The following is an 18,297-nucleotide window of genomic DNA, read 5'->3' on the forward strand; positions in this document are numbered from 1 at the left end:
GCAGGAACTAATACCCTGCCCCCTACACACATGCACACACACACACACACACAGAGCAGGAATTCAGACTAAACACACCAGACCTGTCATTCTTATGTTGGAAGTCAACATTCAAGTTTAAACTCCCAGCTCTCAGACTTCTATTCTCTACCACACCATCACTACTTAGTGTTCTTTGAGTACTCTTAATCTAATTTTCTACTACTCCTTCACCTCCCAATCACTTCCATTGTGCTCTCTGGAACTGGCCCCCACCTGGCCAACCAAGCTCTGTTTAGGACACTACTTACCTTTGGATCTCTCAGGTGGTAGCGATTTAGTAACCCACAAACCTCAGGATGAAAACATGGGTGTGGCAACACGCATTCCAAATCCTCCCACTGTAGGAACTGGAAAATGTAAAACATGTTTTTCTTAAAACTCCATGTTCTAGGATTTCTTAAGTCAGAGTACAGATGTGTGACCTGGCTTCTGTCAATCAGAGGCACCCTACAGGGCACCTGGAGGTGGAGGTGAATCAAGTCATCTGAAGGTGAATTAGGTTTCCTGGCAAGCTCTGTAAAGGGAGAGTATTAGGCAGCTGAGGAAGTTGCGAAATCCCGTGCCCTATAGAGTCAGAGCAATAAGTAGTGGGGGCATTTTTTTTCTGACTGTGTTGTCCCAGAACACACTGCCGTCAGAACTCTAACATTCAAGCTTGGTTCTGTGGCACTCTTGAGATGTTTGGAATGAATTCCACTCTCTGCAGCTACGAACTCTGACCTACTGATTTATTCATTCATTGTAGAAATATTTATTGAAGACTTACTTTGTGCCAGGCAGTTTCCTAGGTGCGGGAAATCCAGCAGTGAACAAGATAGACATAATTCCTGCCCTTGGGGGGGCCCACATTCAGGAGTGAGAGGGTAACTGACAATTATATAGATATAAGTCAACTATATAGTATAGTAGTGATACATATGGTTCCTGTTTCTTATCTCTCTCTTTCAAGTTGCTCTTTGTTGCTTGCTGAAACTAAGGTTAAAAGAAAATCTCTAGGGTTCTGCATGTCCCAGCCCCCATAGAGTGACAAACCACTTCTGCTATTACTCATTTTTCTGCACCAAACTTTGCATTATGTCAAGCCTGTCATCTCTACAATCCACAAACTACAGTGTACATGAAATATAACTTTACTGATGTTAACAAGTTCTAGTTGAAGTCTCCATGTCACCAGGATGGTTAAACCTTCCCCTTTCCTCAGAATCAAATCCAAGTTCAGGGGTGGGTGTGGATCTTACCAAGGGTCTGGAGTCAGATGGGGCCTCTGGTACTTTATGTCCGTCATTTGTCTGTGTTAACACATACGCAGAGGTCCATTGTTCTTGGGTCCTTGGTTGTTTGAGAGCTCTCCCATGTACCTGCCTACATCCATCTCTCTGGTTCAGTGGCTCTTGGGAACATGAAAATCTCTGAAATGGCTATGTTGTGCCCTCACTGTCTAAGACACCACAATGTTATTTTCACTCTCTGGGTTCTGGTTGCCCCCCTACTACCCTTCTCAGAGAGGGACATATCAGCTCCATCTCTTCTCAGATCCCCCAAACCTCTCACATGTAGTCAAGCCAAACAGGACATAGGTGTTTTTCCACATTATTTCTTCTTTGGAATCACCCTCTTCTCTCCAGTTAGAAAAGAAAACCCATTGCTCTAATTTACATTTTCTCCCAAATGTTTTATGCATGCCAATAATTTATTCCTTTCCTAAAATGGCCTATACTTTTGAAATCAGAAGAGAGCATTTTCCACCTCCCTTAGCCTAACCCCTAGGTTTTCTGATGTCCTGATCTCCCCCTGAGGCAATGAGCCTGGAGCAGTGTAATTTTTTGAAATGACATAGAGGAGCAAAGCATCGTAATGAAATAAATGATGAAGGATGGAGGGTGGAAAGAAACAGCTAATATTTTTAAAATATCATTTTATTGACAATAAAATACAGCAGGAGAACTACAATAGGATAGTAAGAATGAAGACATGCAATGGAAAAGAAAGCTAATACTACTGATGTGTATCAATCTGTCATTCTGTGGCAGATTGTTTTGGGGATTGAATGAAGTTTGATCAGGTTAGTTGCTTGTATTTTCATGTAGAAGCATGATTATTTTTTCTAATCAAGAGACTGCTCAAGCCAAGTTATAGATAATGCTCATGAGTGTAACTGCACAAGATTTGTCAAGACTCAGGTTATAGTCATGGGGACAATAAGTTTTCGTTACACTAAAGATATTATCTTAGCTTTAGATGTGATTCAGCCCCAAGCCCACTGAGGCAGAACCACCCCTACTGGCCACAGTACTAGACAGTCCTGTCTGAACACAATGATCAATTACCCCAATTCCCTTAGTTTCCATGACAACTGATTTTCCCCTGTGTAACCCATACTCCTGAGAGGGATGGGGTGCGTTGAGAGCATTAGCTTGCCTGTGTCTCTGAGACTTGTAACTCCTTGAAATAAATTCTTACTTTCTTTGCTGCGAACCTCCCTGCATTCTTCTTTGACTTGAATGCAGGCAAATGAACCTTTTTTGTTCAGGTAACAAAAACTAAACTGTGTTGTGGAGAAATAGTATTTCTGCTGTGTGTACTGTTCCTTTAAAACGTGAGAACAAGAGTGAATGTGTGAGGAGAAAAGTGACTTCTATATAAAGGAAAAGCTACCCAGAGGCAAATCACAATAAAAGGGACGCAGACATGGGTAGAGCAGCTTCAAGTGGCCAGAATGAAGGATAAAATCAAACCATAATGGAAAAATCTGCCCAAAGGAATATAGAAAAACAACTCAACATTGTAAGAAAGTGAAGGCTAAAAATGAAGCTATGAGCAGAAAGAGAAGGAAAAAAATGAGAGAAAGAAAGAGAGAGAGAGAGAGAATGAGAGAGAGCAAGAGAGAGAGAGAAGGAGCAGCAGTAGAAAAGGAATAGTAAGTCATGCTGAGTAAAGAAGGTATTCATATGTAATATATTCAAGAAGCATATTCCTTAAAACAAGTTTTTGGTAAATCAGTATATTTGATAAACATTAATTCTTTATTACTCATTTGGCAAATGGATGTTTGAGAACTGACTACAGTCCCAGTTCGAGAGCCTAGATTTTAACTTAGCTTCCAGATCTCAAGCCCTAGCTCTTCACACCATGTTCCACTTCCTCCTGAAACAAATGAAAGAAGTGAAGTAAATTAGCCAAAAAAGAAATCAAACAAGGACTTCAAAGTAAGCTGAGAAAGGTTCATTGCTTCACACAAATAGGAATAGAAACAGTTGTAGAAGGACCTAAATGTGCCTGACAGATCAAAGATATAGTTGTGTGAATGGCAGAGAGTATTCCCAAATAACTGTAAATATGTAAATATGTATATGTAATTACAAGTGCATGCAAAGATTGACATAAAGAGTTTCTAAAATGTTTTAAGGAACTTTAGTTACCACTATGAAATGTGTTTTGTTTTAAATGTGATATATATATTTACATACATACAGACAGACATATATATATCTAACTTTGAAAAGGAATGAAATACTGACATATGCTACAACATGGATGAATCTTGTAGCTATGTGAAATAAACCAGTCACATAATACTGTATGATTCCATTTATACGAGGTACTTGGAAGAGGCAAATTCATAAAGACAAAGTAGAATGGAGGTCTCCAGGTGCTGGGGTTGGGGGGAAAGAAATGGAAGTTGTTGCTTAATGATAGAATTTCTGTTTGGGATGATTAAAAAATCTGGAAATGGATAGCAGTGATGGTTCCACATCATTGTAAATGTACTTAATGCCACTAAATTGTAGACTTAAAAATTTTATGTTATGTATATTTTACCACGATTAAAAAAAAAAAAACTTGAAGAGAGAAGTAAAAAAAAGAGTGTCAAAGTAATGCAATGTGAGAAAGACTCGGCTCTGTGTTTCTAGCTTTGAAAAAGGAGAAAGGGGCCATGAGCTAGAGAATAAAGACTCTTAGAAGCTGGAAAATGCAAAGAAACAGATTCTCCCCTAGAGCCTCCAGAAAGGAAAGCAGCCCAGGAACACCTTGATTTTATTTTATGGTTTTATTTTTTTTTTCAGTTAAAATTACATTTATTTATTTATTTTATATTTAATTAATTTGTTTCTATTAAGTTTATTAGGGTAACATTGGTGAATACAATTATGTAGTTTTCAAGTGTACATTATAATTTGACATCTATATATTCTAATGTGTGTTTACCACCCAAAGTCCAGTTTCCTTCAGCTACCATATATTTGATTCCCCCTAACCCCCTATATTTGACCCCCTTTACCCTGTCTACCTACCCACTCATTTCCTACTCACTACCCTCTGGTAACCACTAGTCCATTGTCCATGATCATGAGTCTCTGTTTGTTTCTCCTGTTCATTTGTTGCTTTTAGGTTTATATACCACATATAAGTGATATCATGTGATTTTCAACTTTTGCAGTCCGGCTTATTTTACTTGGCATGATTATCTCGACGTCCATCCATGTTGTCGCAAATGGCAGTATTTCATCTCTTCTTATGGCTGAGTAATATTCCATTGTATATATGTACCGCAGCTCCTTTAGCCAATTGTCTATCATAGGACACTTTGGTTCCTTCCATGTCCTGGCCACTGTGAATAATGCTGCTATGAACATCGGTGTGTGAATATTTTTTTCGGATATGGGTTTTTAAGTCTTTGGAGTAAATATCCAGTAGAGGGATTGCTGGATCATATGGTAGATCAATTCTTAGTTATTCGAGGAAACTCTGTTTTCCATAATGGCTGTACCAATTTGCAGTCCCACCAGCAGTGTAGGAGGGTTCCTTTTTCTCTGTATCCTATAACAAATGTAATAACATTTGTTATTACTTGTCCTGTTGTTGATAGCTATTCTAACAGGTGTGAGATGGTATCTCATTGTGGTTGTGATTTGCATTTCCCTAATAGCTAGTGATGTTGAGCATCTTTTCATATGTTTGTAGGCCATTTGTATGTCCTCTAGGGAGAAGTGTCTGTTCAGGTCCTCTGTCATTTTTGATTGGATTGTTTGTTTTTTTGTTGTTATTGAGTCGTATGAGTTCTTTTGCATATTAGGCCCTTATCAGAGGTGTTGCTTGCAAGTATATTTTTCCATTAAGATGGTTGTCTCTTTACCTTGTTGACAATTTCTTTTGCTGAGTGGAAGCTTTTCAGTTTGATATAGTCTCATTCATTTATTTTAGCTTTTACTTCCCTTGCCTTTGAGGTCAAAGTCATAAAATCCTCTTTAAGTCCAAGGTCCTTGAGTTTAGTTCTTATGTTTTCTTTTATGCATTTTATTGTTTCAGGTCTTATATTCAGATCCTTAATGCATTTTGAGTTAATTTTGGTGTCTAGTGAGAGACAACAGTCTAGTTTCATTCACCAGCAAAGGTGGCCTTTCAGTTTCCCAGCACCATTTATTGAAGAGGTTTTCCTTTCTCCACTGTATGTTTTGGCTTTTTTGTAGAAAATTATTTGCCCACATAAATATGGGTTTACTTCTGGACTCTCAATTCTGTTCCACTGGTCAGTGTGTCTGTTTTGCTGCCAATACCATGCCGTTTTAATTACTGTCTCTTTGTAGTATAATTTGAAGTCAGGAGAGTGACGCCTTCAGCCTCGTTCTTTTTTCTCAGGATGGCTTTGGAAATTCGGGGTCTTTTGTGTTTCCATACAAATCTGATGATTTTTTGTTCTATTTCTTTAAAAAGTGCCAATGGGATTTTGATGGGGATTGTATTAAATCTGTATTATGCTTTAGGTGATAAGGTCATTTTCACTATGTTGATTCTTCCAATCCAAGAACACAGAATATCTTTCCATTTCTGGATATCTTCTTCGATTTCTTTTAATCTTGTAGTTTTCATTATATAGGTCCTTCACATGTTTCATTAAATTTATTCCTAGATATTTTATTATTTTTGTTGCAATTGCAAAAGGAATTATGTTTTCCACTTCTTTTTCTGACACTTCATTATTAGAGAATAGGAATGCTATGGATTTTTGAACATTTTGTATCCAGAAACTTTACTGTATTTGCTATTGTTTCTAGTAGTGTTCTTGTGGAGTCTTTAGGGTTTTCTATATAGAGAATCATGTCATCTGTGAATAGTGACAGTTTGACTTCTTTGTTTCCTGTTTAGATGCCTTTTATATCTTTCTCCTGTCTGATTGCACTTGCTAGGACCTCCAATGTTATATTGAATAAGAGTGGTGATAGTGGACAGCCTTACCTTGTTCCTGATCTTAGAGGGAAGGTTGTTAGTTTTTCACCCTTAAGTATAATTTTGGCTGAGTGTTTGTGGTATATGGCCTTTATTATGTTAAGGTATTTTCCTTGTATACCGATTTTGTTAAGAGTTTTGATCATAAATGGATGCTGTATTTTGTTGAAGGTTTTTTCTGCATCTATTGATATGATCATATGATTATTATTATTTTATTTGTTTATGTGGTGTATCACATTAATCAATTTGTGTATATTAAACCATCCCTATGCTTCTGGGATGAAGCCCACTTGATCGTGGTGAGAATCTTTTTAATATGTTGCTGTATTCAGTTCGCTAGTATCTTATTTAGGATTTTTGTATCTGTGTTTATAAGAGATCTTGGTCTGTAGTTTTTTGTTTGTGTTATCTTTACCAGGTTTTGGTATCAGAGTAATATTGGCCTCATAAACTGAGTTGGGAAGTCTTGCCTCCTCTTTCAGTTTTTGGAAGAGTTTGTGGAGAAGAGGTATTAAATCTTGTTTGAATGTTTGGTAGAATTCACTGGTGAAGCCATCTGGTCCTGGACTTTTACTTTTTGGTAGGTTTTTGATGATTGTTTCAATTTCCATACTGTTGAATCATCTATTTAGATTTTCCAGTTCTTCTTGATTCAGTCTAGGAAGGTTATATTTTTTCTAAGTACTGGTCCACTTCTTCTAGGTTATTAAGTTTGATATTATATACTTTTTCATAGTATTCTTGTGTGATCCTTTTTATTTCTGCAATGTCAATCGTCATTTCCCCTTTTTCATTCTTGATTTTATTTATTTGTGTCCTCTTTTTTCTTTAGTGAGTTTAGCCAGGAGGTTGTCAATTTTAGGGACACCTTGATTTTAGTCCAGCGAGACCCATTTTGGACTTTTGACCTCCAGAACTATAAGAAGTAAATTAGTGTAAGATAAAAAAAAAAAAATGTGTTACCATCACCAAACACAAATTTCTCTTTGTTTTAAACTAGCTGACTTAATACTGCTACCTTATTACATAGTAACATGAAGATTAATAAATAGAACTTCATTTAAATTGAAGTTGAGAAGACCTGTAGGCGGAGCTCTCATGCCCTACCACTCATTCTCAATTACTCCAAATAGGGAGATAGTACTTTCCACCTCCAACAGTAAGATGTTTTTCTACTCTACTACTCCAGTAGGAAGGAAGAAAGAGATCTTCTTTTCACCCAGCAACCACTCAGCCAATGAGAGACTGTTACAACTCAGCCAATGAAAAGCTACTGCATTTCCAACTCCCAATTTCCTCCAATGAACTCTTTGTTTACAACAGCCTCTTTGAACTCCCTCTATCTTCTATAAAGAATGGTCCTCTCTTTTGGGCTTGTGAATGGTTTGGCATTAGACTATATGGCCTGCATTGCAAGTTGTTCCCGTAGTAAATCCATTTTGCTTGAAAAATAGCTGTCTGTCTGTACACATTTTGTGACCAGAGGAAAATCTTCCCTCAAGAAAGTCATCTTTTTCCTTCCCTGCACCACCTCAAACGTGAGTATAGCTAACCAGTCTTTTCTCAGGATTCCAAGAAACCTCCTACTTGAGGGCAAAGTCATGGAGCTGTTGGCTCCCAAGTAGAGTTGCCAGATGTAGCAAATGAAAATACAGAACCCAAAACAAACAAAAGACCCACAACCAGTTAAATGTGAGTTAACCATATAATATCTGGAATATATACTAAAAAACTATTGGTTGTTTATCTGAAATTTACATTTAACTGGGCATCGATATTTTACCTGGCAACCCTATTTCTGGGCCAGATTCAATGACACCACATACAGATTTTTGGTTGTTTTGTATTTTTCCAAGATTAAAGGATAGATTTGTCATTTTAAAAAAATCCAGTTTCCAGATTATTTTTCTAAATGTGTTTTCGTTCCAGCTGGCTGACTTTCAATAGTCCTGAAGACTCCGTAGGCACAGAGCGGACTTCGAAGCTGGAGAGTCTCCATCTGTAACCAGAGCGGGAACGCTGTGTGCAGGCCTAGAGCGGTTCGCAGAGCCTCTGGTGGCGTAGTCCCCCGCTGCCTTAGGCGCCAAGAACGAGCACCTGTCATCTCTCAGGAGCTGCCAGCGCTCTCCCTCCCCCATCCTCAGGGCGCGGCCCTGATCCCCTGCCCTCCCTGAGCCATCTATTTATACCGCTGGGCTTCACAGGCCCATATTAGGCAGTGCTGGTCAGTCAGACCCACTGCAACCCTCCCGCCCTGCGCTCTCCCGACTCGAGAGCGTCGGGAGGGCCACCAGGCCAGGTCGCGGCGCCATTGCAGGCAGCCCCTGCAGAGGGAGCCGGACCGTGCCTCAAGACTCCGTAAGTAACCGAGCGACAGGGGAAACGTGGGCGTCGAAAGCCTTGTCTTAGACCTAGGGCCAGGCCAAGGGAGAAGGGTCGCAGCCCGGAGTTGGAGGCAGCCTCATTGCTTGCAAGTCCCTCTGAGCTTCCCTTGGTCGCCCTCAGGCCAGCTCCTGCTAGCAGGGCTCAGCTCAGCAGTCGCCTTCTCCTAGAGACCATCTCTGCCCAGCCAGCACCCCCTACCCTGCTGTTTTCTGTCGCATTGTTCAGTTTCATAGACTTCACGGTGTTGCCATTCTCTGAACTGTCTAATTATTTGATCATTCGCCTCCCTCACTAGATTGTGAGCTCCAGAAAGGTAGGAACACTCCTCTTTCTGTTCCTGGTTGTCTTCCTAGAACCCTGAATAGTGCTCGGCACTTTTAAAAAGCTTCAATAAACATTGAGTGTATCCCTGGGCAACACTCTTAATTTTAAAGCCAGGAATATAATTGTCCTGCTTCCCACCCCCACCCGCTCCGGCCACACACACAAACGATTCTTAAGCAGAACTAATGAACTATAATGCATATTAAAAATTCTTTGAAAAGTATAAAGCATGGTGAAAATGCAAAACATTGTGAACTCAAAAGAAAGAAAAAAGAAGCCTGTCTTATTTAGCTTTATCATCCATATGCCTGACCGTTATTAAACACCTAGTGTGGGGATGTATATTACTATTAAATGAATCAGGCATTTGTCCATACCAGTGGGAGACTCACAATGCATTTAGGGTGATGTCGGTGTTCTGAGTCTTTTTCTACCACTGTCTGTGAAAGATGGTGATGCTGAAACAAATTAGGGTATGGGAATATTATGGTAAAAACCAGGGTTCACAAACTTAAATGACTGTAGGATAGCTAAAGGGACAGGGGTGAGGAAAGCAACAGCAGGAGAAGAATTATAAATAATAACTGATACTCAAGTCTGAAAAGGGAATAATGTGCACTGTGGAATGGGAAGGTAGATGTGCCATTTGAGAGCTGGCAACTGGCTACCCAGATCCTGCACACTGTTGTTGCCATGGGAATTATGGGCCCACTGTTGCTACATCTTCCATTATTTTCAATAGATGCTGGAATGTTTCAATTTTGCTTGTTGAATTTATCAAAAAAAAATAAGAAAGAAAGAAGAAATAAATAAGTAAAGAAAGAAAAAGAAAAGAAAAGAAAGAAAGGAAGGAAGGAAAGAAAGAAAGAAGAAAGAAAAAGAAAGAAAGAAAGAAAGGTAGAAAAGAAAAGTCTATGAGCAGCTAATTTGTTATCTCTGACTTCAGTTGTTCTCTAAGCGTGGGGGCCAATTTCCTGAGAGCACGTGGAGTGAGAAATGAGTGTCACAAAGCATTAAGCTATGGGCAAGGAAATCAAGTTAATGATTCTGGGTGATTTATTTAACTGGGACAAAAGGATAGCGACTTGAAGAATCAAGCACAACTTTTATATGTATAAAAAATCTTCAAGATACTGGTTTATTAACGTGTATAAAAGGTTATCATGAACTTGTAATTTAAGACTAAGCAAAGCATTCATATAATTGCAGAAACCACATCAAGCAACTCTAATGTGTCAGGCATCATCACAGACAGATGTTAAGAATACAGAAGTGATTAAGACATGAGCTCCCTACCCTCAATGTGCTCATCATTGAAAGGGGAGGCAGGCATACATATAAATTGCAGCAACCACAGTGCAGCCACTTTGTTCAATGTACAAGCAAGGAAGAACAGAGAAGGCTTCACTGAGGAAGTGATGTCTGAAATGAATTTTGAAAAGCCAGTTACATTTTTTCAGGTATAAAAGCATGTATGCATTGTTAGTGGTTCAGTACTACTAAACTATTGAAAAATGGAAAGAAGGAAAGTTAGGAGATGGGACAGGAAAGCTTAGGAGGTGCCAGATTGTGAAGGGCCTCATAATGCCCGAATGAGGAATCTTGTTGGTGAAAATAGTCTCAGGATAATTTTTTTAAATATGGAGTAGTGATTTTATATACATGATAGTCACCAACTTACAGAAGGGTTTTGTTTTAAACATTGGAACTGGGACATCATTTTCCGATATCATGTTGACATTCTTCGTCTTCCCAACCGAAGTCTGTTGAAGGCAGTTTTAGACAGACTGGAATTTAGAACACTATCCAAGTTATTTCTCAGGTCTTCAGATATTTTCATCATGAAAATTGAAGGCTTAGCTGTTGATCAACTCTATAATTTTATATTATAACCTACTCACCATGCTAAATATTTCTATGGGGGCAAATGCACACTAATTCAGAAATTTGTTAACCTCTTTTCCCACCAAAGCAGGGGTAGAAAAGAGTTGTTTTCACTCTCCCCGCAAATTTTTGCTTTATATCTAGTCTGCTCATTCAGACTGAATAAGTAAATTGTAAGCTTTTGTATTTTCCAATCACATAAGTTGGGCTGCCTACACCTTGACAACTTTTATATAAATATTATATATATATATATATATATAATATATATGCATAGATATATATATGTACATATATATGCATAGATATAATTTACAATGAGTATTAGATTTTCAAAGGTATGTTACTCTAATTTAATATAATTTTTTATTTTAAACTTAGTTTATGCCATATTTAAGACATACAAAAAGGCATAAAGAATAATTATGTATTGGGTACCCATCATACAGCTGGTGAAGTGAAACAATGAAGTGAAGTGAAACAAGCAGTTGAAACTTGTCATCCTTCTCCAATTGTCTTCCTCCTTCTCACCTCCTGAAGGCAACCACTATCCTGAATTTGGTATTTATAATTACCCATAATTTCTTTATATTCTACTACAGTTTTTTGTATCTTTAAAGAATATATAATTTTTTTAACTTTTTATTTTGATATAATTTCAAATTTACAAAAAAATATTCTAAGAATAGCACAAAAACTCTCATATGCCCTTTACCAGATTCACCAATTTTTTATATTTACTTTGTCAGGATATATCATCTACAGTTACTCTATTAGAATATATACTATTGTTTCGCATAGTTGAAACAAGACATCAATAGTATGCGGCATCTAGTCTTCTATAGCCTTTTTTATACATTATTATGTTTGTGAAATTCACCCATATTGATACATGTAGCTGTAGTTCATTCTTTTTTTTATGCTGTGTACTGTTCTCTGGAGTGAATACACTACAGCCTATTCTGTTAATGTATATTTAGGTTATTCCCAATTTTTTGCTTTTCAAACAATGCTGCTATGAATTTAAACTACTTTTAACTTTGACAAAACATGGAGGCATAGCTTTATGTCAATTGTTATTTAGAAAAAAAGCAACTTTAAAGATAATGTAAAGATTATAAAATTAAACATTGTGAAAGCAAAACAGTGGTAATTTAAGTAAATTAACATTATTATGTCACATTAAAATGTAGAGCAGTCCATTTCTCAAAACTAAATATACTGGACATGAGTACAACTGCATTTTGGATTTGCAAAGTAATTAGGCTTTATTCTTGTGATTTATATTTATCTTTGCTGCTCATTTATTCTCCATTATTATGGGTACTATTAATATGAATGCACCAGTTCAGTCTTCTATAAATTGGAGCAGAGAATAACTTCCCATTGATATCATTGAGAACACTGATACAATTTTGTCTCGCTGATGAAAGGAGAATGCCCTCTATGCCCTCATTAAAGAAAAAGTTGCTGTCAGCTCTCTTTTATGAACTGTGTTGGTACTCACAAGCAGTTTGTATATGGACCCAAACATTGTTATTATTTGAAAATTATTTATATAGATATCCTGCCTTAGCTTTACCAGGCAAATTTTACCAAGCAAATACATATCGCACAAGCATGGTGTTATTTAATTCGCCCAACTATTCTTAAATAATTAAAACTAATCTTAATTGAGAAAACTTAAAGAGGCTAAGAAACTTGCTCATGTTGCTAGGTAGCAAAGTAAGGATTCACACCCGGGCCTCAGTAACCCAAGCAAAACCCATGTTTCTTACCTCTGAGCTACACTGTGCTATACCACTGTAAACTAACAATAATTTTTGTTGGATGCTCAATCTAACTACTTTATTTATATACATTATCTCCATTTTACAGATGAAGAAACCAAGGTTTAGAGAAAGGTTTAGTAATTTTAGGATTACAGCAATGAAGTGGCTAAACTGAGATTCACACCTAGGACTAACTCATATCCAAGCCCCTGATTGCACTGCCAATATTTTCTATGCACTTTATATGTACAAAAAACAATGCTAAGAGTGTTTTTGAAATGTCATGGCTAATTTAATTGCTCAGGTATTTTTCAGGATTTCTATCAGTAAATACATTTGGTCTGTAAATCCATATCAATTAGGGTAGCTTTCCAGAGTTGTATAAAAGGCAAGTGGAAGGAAGAGTTACTTGAGAGATATATATGCACATCTAAAAAAATCATAAATGTTTCCTCAGAATGTTTGAAACAGTTATTTCTTTTTTTAAAGTATCTTTTTTTGTTTTGGAGCCAGCGTTTGGGACAGAGAAGCTGCGTCCAAATAAAGTATTTATTAAAGAAATTGATTTATATTTGAGAAACTTGGAGACAACCAGATGATCTTTTTAAAACAAGAACCTGACCATTCCCCTTCTGAAACTTCTTTAGCTGGATTTAAGCAGAGAAGTGGAGATTAGGTACCCAGACAGGATATTGTCATACTCATAATCTAGAAAATGGATTTATTTATGAGTAGAGCAGAAGTTTTGACCTGCATCCTGTTTTGGTATATAGCCCATGAGCTAAGAATGAATTTTATAATTTTAAATAGCTTTTTAAAATGAAAAGAAGAAAAATATTTCATGACATGTGAAAATATATGACATTAAAGTTTCAATATCCATAAAATATTTTATTGGCATACAGCCATACTCATTTGTTTATTTATTGTCTATGGCTGCTTTTGCATTACGACAGCAGAGTTGAGTTGTTAGTACAGAGACCTTATGGCCTACAAAACCCTAGTTTGCTGACACTTGCACTAGAGGGAGTAGTTAAGTTTACAGACTTTAAAGTCAGATGAAACTGGGTTCAAGACAGTTTCTGCACCTGTAAAATGATGTGGCCATTTAATGAGAAGTAAACTTAGAAGAGTGATTGTTGCTTTCCATCAAGGAGAAATGAAGATAGGTTAGAAGTTTCTACGTTTTTTTTTTTTTTACTTGACAGTATAATAATAGAAAATATAAGAATATAAGAGAAGTGAAATTTTATTTAAAAAATATAGTTTTAATTACCTTAGGTAACCCTTTCTAAATATTTTTGCATATGCCACATATAGTGTGGTAAGGACCCTTGAGTGCCAATAAAAGCAATCTCAATTCAAATTAATTTAAACAATAAAAGGAATGGTTTGTCTCCCCAAACTGAAAAATAGATATAAGGCATGTTTCAAACCCATTGCTAAAGATTCTATGCATCTTCCCTATATTGTCCTCATACTGGCTTATGGCAACATGGCCACAGCAGTCCCAGATCCTTCATCTATATAAGACATTGAGACCCCCAACCATTGAACCAGAGACCTGAGTTTCACTCTTATTAGGCCAGTCTCAGGTCTCACACCCATCCCTGAACTTGTCAGAGTGGTAAATGGATTGGAATCAATTTTACCAAGTGAAGGCAGTTTGGATGCTGGGGTAAATCCAACATTGTCCACTATAAAGTTTATGTGATATTATGTATAATGTGTTTAAAAAGAAAATAAGCATAACATGTACTAGTAATTATTCCGTTCTTAACCTCTTTTTGAAACTGATGCTACCTGTGTTGTTTTTAAAATAGCCATATGATGAAAGGTTTAACAAGGATGGTTTGGGTCCTGTCTTAAAGATACAAAATCCTACAGTGTGGTCATAATATTTGAGCCTCAGCATCTCATTTCTGTCCTAGCAACATCAAGATCAACATTTTAGGAACTAATGAGTCTGAACTACCTGGAGCTACCTGCATCGTGTTGAACGTAGTGATCCTATCTGAAAGCTGCACTTGGCTTTCCAGCATTGTTAAGACTGATATCCTTTGAGGGATTCTTGTATATTGGTGCAATTCTAGAAATTTTTAAAGATCTATTTTGTTATAGGATAGGTTTTATGCTTTTCAACTTAAAGTAACAACTGTCATCTATAGTTGATGTGTTTATATGTAAGGTAGCCTACATAATATGATTTGGGCAAGTCATAATGTGTTGTAGGAGAGTTCAGAAATATAATGAAATGACCTCTTAGCTCATAATTGGATTCTCTTTGTAAAAATCTAAAACAAATGAGAACTAAAAGCAAAGGTCCATTTTTAATCTGCAAACCCTTGCAAAGAAGGTCTTAAGCTTTTATTGAAATAAAACTGAGTTATTAATACCAGAAAATCTGGCAAGGAAGGTTTTATTCCTATTTCAAATATACAGGTTCTCAGATTGGCTAGTTGGTATTCCTTTTTATAGGTCTTATAGTTGCCATTATATAATTATACATTCTTATCATGCTTAACACTTGTATCCTGAAAAGAACTTTAATTCAGCACTAAAAAAACTGTCATGTCTCACTAAGTAAGATACATGAGATTTCTAACCTTTTTTAAGATTGGAGATTTAGAAAATTTATAACTTTAATGGCTGACAATTTTTACTTTAACATTGTTAAAATTATCACCTCCCTTTCTTTTTTAACTCTTAGTACTGATTTTTCTCCCATCAATGTTTATTTTTGTCGCACACAACTTACAGCCAAGTAAGAACTAGAAAGGGTGACAAAGATTTGAGATCTGCTCCTCACATTAAGGTTTCTGACTCTAGGAATGTCCTTCATTAAATCAAAACAGCTAATTAACTTCCTTGAAACAGTCTGTTTTCATTCTTCTGGGGAAGGTGAAGCTGAGACATCTACCTTAAAGAGACTTTTAATCAGACTAGTGCTTTTTTAAAACAAGAAGTGATACAGTCTCTGCCACTATGAAATAGGGAACAAAGAAAAACTGAGTAAAGAGGGAGGAGAGAGAAATAGGATGATTTTTGTGCGTTTTCTAAATTTAGGATGATTTAGTTGTAAGTTTCAAGATTTGTGAATTCTCAGATCAACAGACATTGGTCATGTTTTTCCAAAGCATCTGTTTTGAATTATTTGCCCCATAGCAAAGTTTTAGAAGAATTTTAGTGGACTTTTTTTTCCAGCCATCCTACATGGCCCCTGTTGTGATTTTGTGAATTGGGCCATTTTAACATTTGGGTGCGTTTTGGGGGGAGGTGAACATAACCCTCTAGGTGATGTTGCATCTCCTCAGAGAGAACATTACCTAATGCTTTTATATTTTCTGCTTGCAGAGCAGCTGTATTTGTTAACTGGAAATGGATTGCAGAATGTGCCCATCTTATCACTTCTCTCTTTATTTACCACCGGAGGGAGGACTTTCCAGCCCTCCTAGAAAAATCTCTGCTGCTGATTAGGAAAATATTGTTAGTGATTAAAATTTTGCTGTTTATACAATCGATCTTCTTTTTAGATATAAAAAGTAGTTATTTTAAACTACTCTGTTTAGAATGAGTAATATCTATGTAGAAATATGTCTTAGAATTAATGTTGCATTTTAAATTTTAGAGAATTTTTTTCTTAGAAAAAAACTGTTTCTTTTCTTTCTCTCAGGAAAATTGTAAGACATCTTTGTTGCTTTGTGAGTAATCAGACATGCAAATAGCCCCTCAAGAATCAAGTTAAATCTAAAGAAGACTTACTTAGACACATTGGAGAGTGTATCATGGCATGCAAGATTGAGGGAAAAGAAAAATACCAACACAGCTTGAATTTACTGAATAAAGTTAAGAACATGAAAGAATTAGCAGAAATGATTGATGTAGTACTCATAGCGGAAGGAGAGAAATTTCCTTGCCACAGACTGGTCCTGGCTGCTTTTAGTCCTTATTTCAAAGCTATGTTCACCTGTGGACTACTTGAATGTACTCAGAGAGAAGTCATACTTTATGACACCACAGCAGAAAGTGTGTTGGTTATATTAAATTTCATGTACAATGCAGCTTTGGAGATCAATAATGCCAATGTACAGACTGTAGCTATGGCTGCCTATTTTATGCAGATAGAAGAAGTTTTTAGTGTGTGTCAAAAATATATGATGGATCATATGGATGCCTCCAACTGTGTAGGTATCTATTATTTTGCAAAGCAGATTGGAGCTGAAGATTTATCTGATCAGTCGAAGAAATATTTATATCAGCACTTCGCTGAAGCAAGCTTACATGAAGAAATACTAGAAATCGAAGTGCATCAATTTCTGACGCTTATTAAATCAGATGACCTTAACATATCCAGAGAGGAGAGCATTCTGGACTTAGTTCTGAGATGGGTAAATCGTGACCAAGAATTACGCAAAGAACATCTTGTTGAGCTTTTGAAGCAAGTCAGATTGGAACTTATAAACCCTTCTTTTTTAAGACAAGCCCTAAAAAGGAACACAATGCTTCTATGTGATGCTAATTGCATTGACATAATTCAAAACACATTCAAAGCTTTCAAGACACCTCAACAACACCCTCTAAATCTTCGTTATGGCATGGAGACTACTAGTCTTTTGCTTTGCATTGGCAACAATTCTTCAGGAATTAGGTCAAGACATAGGAACTATGGGGATGCCAGTTTTTGTTATGATCCTGCATCACGGAAGACCTATTTTATCTCATCTCCCAAGTATGGGGAGGGTTTAGGAACTGTGTGTACTGGTGTTGTCATGGAAAACAATGCTGTAATTGTGGCTGGAGAAGCAAGTGCCTCTAAACTCTCTAGACAAAACAACAAGAATGTTGAAATCTATAGGTTTGTATCTAGCACTATATTTATAAATTTATGTTAATTATCTTGCTTCGACATTAGCAACAGTAAAAAAAAAAGTACTGCTGAGTGACATTGTAAATTGCATGTAGTCAAAATTATCCTGTAATTACACATTTTACGTATATGTAAAATTCATAATGAAATCAACCACATTTTAAAATTATTTTTTATCTCTCTTTGTTAAGAACATGTAGTTGAATTTGCATAAGTTAAATGTATGTTGTGATTCCATTGTATATTTTCATTTTTTCCTTATTACTTTGTTTTTGAAGAGCTTGATATAGCTTTAACCAGAAGAAAAGTTTATTACCACTGACTCCTTTGAACTGATTTTTTAGTTCCTACTTCAGAGTAATAAGTACTATTTTTCTCAAAGAAAATTATTAATAATTATGTCAGTTTTCATTATCCTTAATTTGTGAATTTTTCTTAAGCCTCCAATAGTGTAAAATGTCTGTGACCTAAGTAAGAATGCTTCAGTCCTAGAGAATAGTATATCATCTAGGTCTTGTATGTGAGGACACATATATTTGTTTACTATCTATTCAGCAAGTATTCAGTGAGTAATCAGCTCTTAAATGTAACTGGATAAGTAATAAATATATGCACAGAAGGATACTGGATAATAAAGCTCCCCTTAATAGCTTTTTTCTCTCAGTTCCCTCTTACCAGAGTTTGATAAGACTTTTCAGACAGAGAACGTTGAATGTTTTTGTAATTCTTCTTGACAGTGAAGTTGAGATAAAGAAAAAATTAAGAGGTCTACTATTTTTCTGTCAACTCTTAGTA

The 18,297-nt window shown here is 36.4% G+C and overlaps 1 protein-coding gene across 3 annotated transcripts in view; it reads left to right on the forward strand.

Moving 5' to 3' along the window:
- Positions 1–7,585: 7,585 nt before the first annotated feature.
- Positions 7,586–18,297, forward strand: part of KBTBD12 (kelch repeat and BTB domain containing 12) — a 71,021-nt gene continuing 60,309 nt past the window's right edge. Inside the window, exons 1-3 of one of the 3 annotated variants that reach the window (XM_039843618.1) lie at positions 7,586–7,808; positions 8,200–8,628; positions 16,309–17,490. In XM_039843618.1, the coding sequence (XP_039699552.1) occupies positions 16,421–17,490 (1,070 nt within the window). In that variant the 5' untranslated portion in view covers positions 7,586–7,808; positions 8,200–8,628; positions 16,309–16,420. The remainder of the gene's footprint in view (positions 7,809–8,199; positions 8,629–16,308; positions 17,491–18,297) is intronic. The other 2 variants (XM_039843620.1, XM_039843621.1) reach the window with 2 other exon arrangements.

The sequence above is a fragment of the Pteropus medius genome, unplaced genomic scaffold (genome assembly GCF_902729225.1).
Source record: "Pteropus medius unplaced genomic scaffold, Ma_sr-lr_union100, whole genome shotgun sequence".
NCBI classification, from domain to species: domain Eukaryota; kingdom Metazoa; phylum Chordata; class Mammalia; order Chiroptera; family Pteropodidae; genus Pteropus; species Pteropus medius.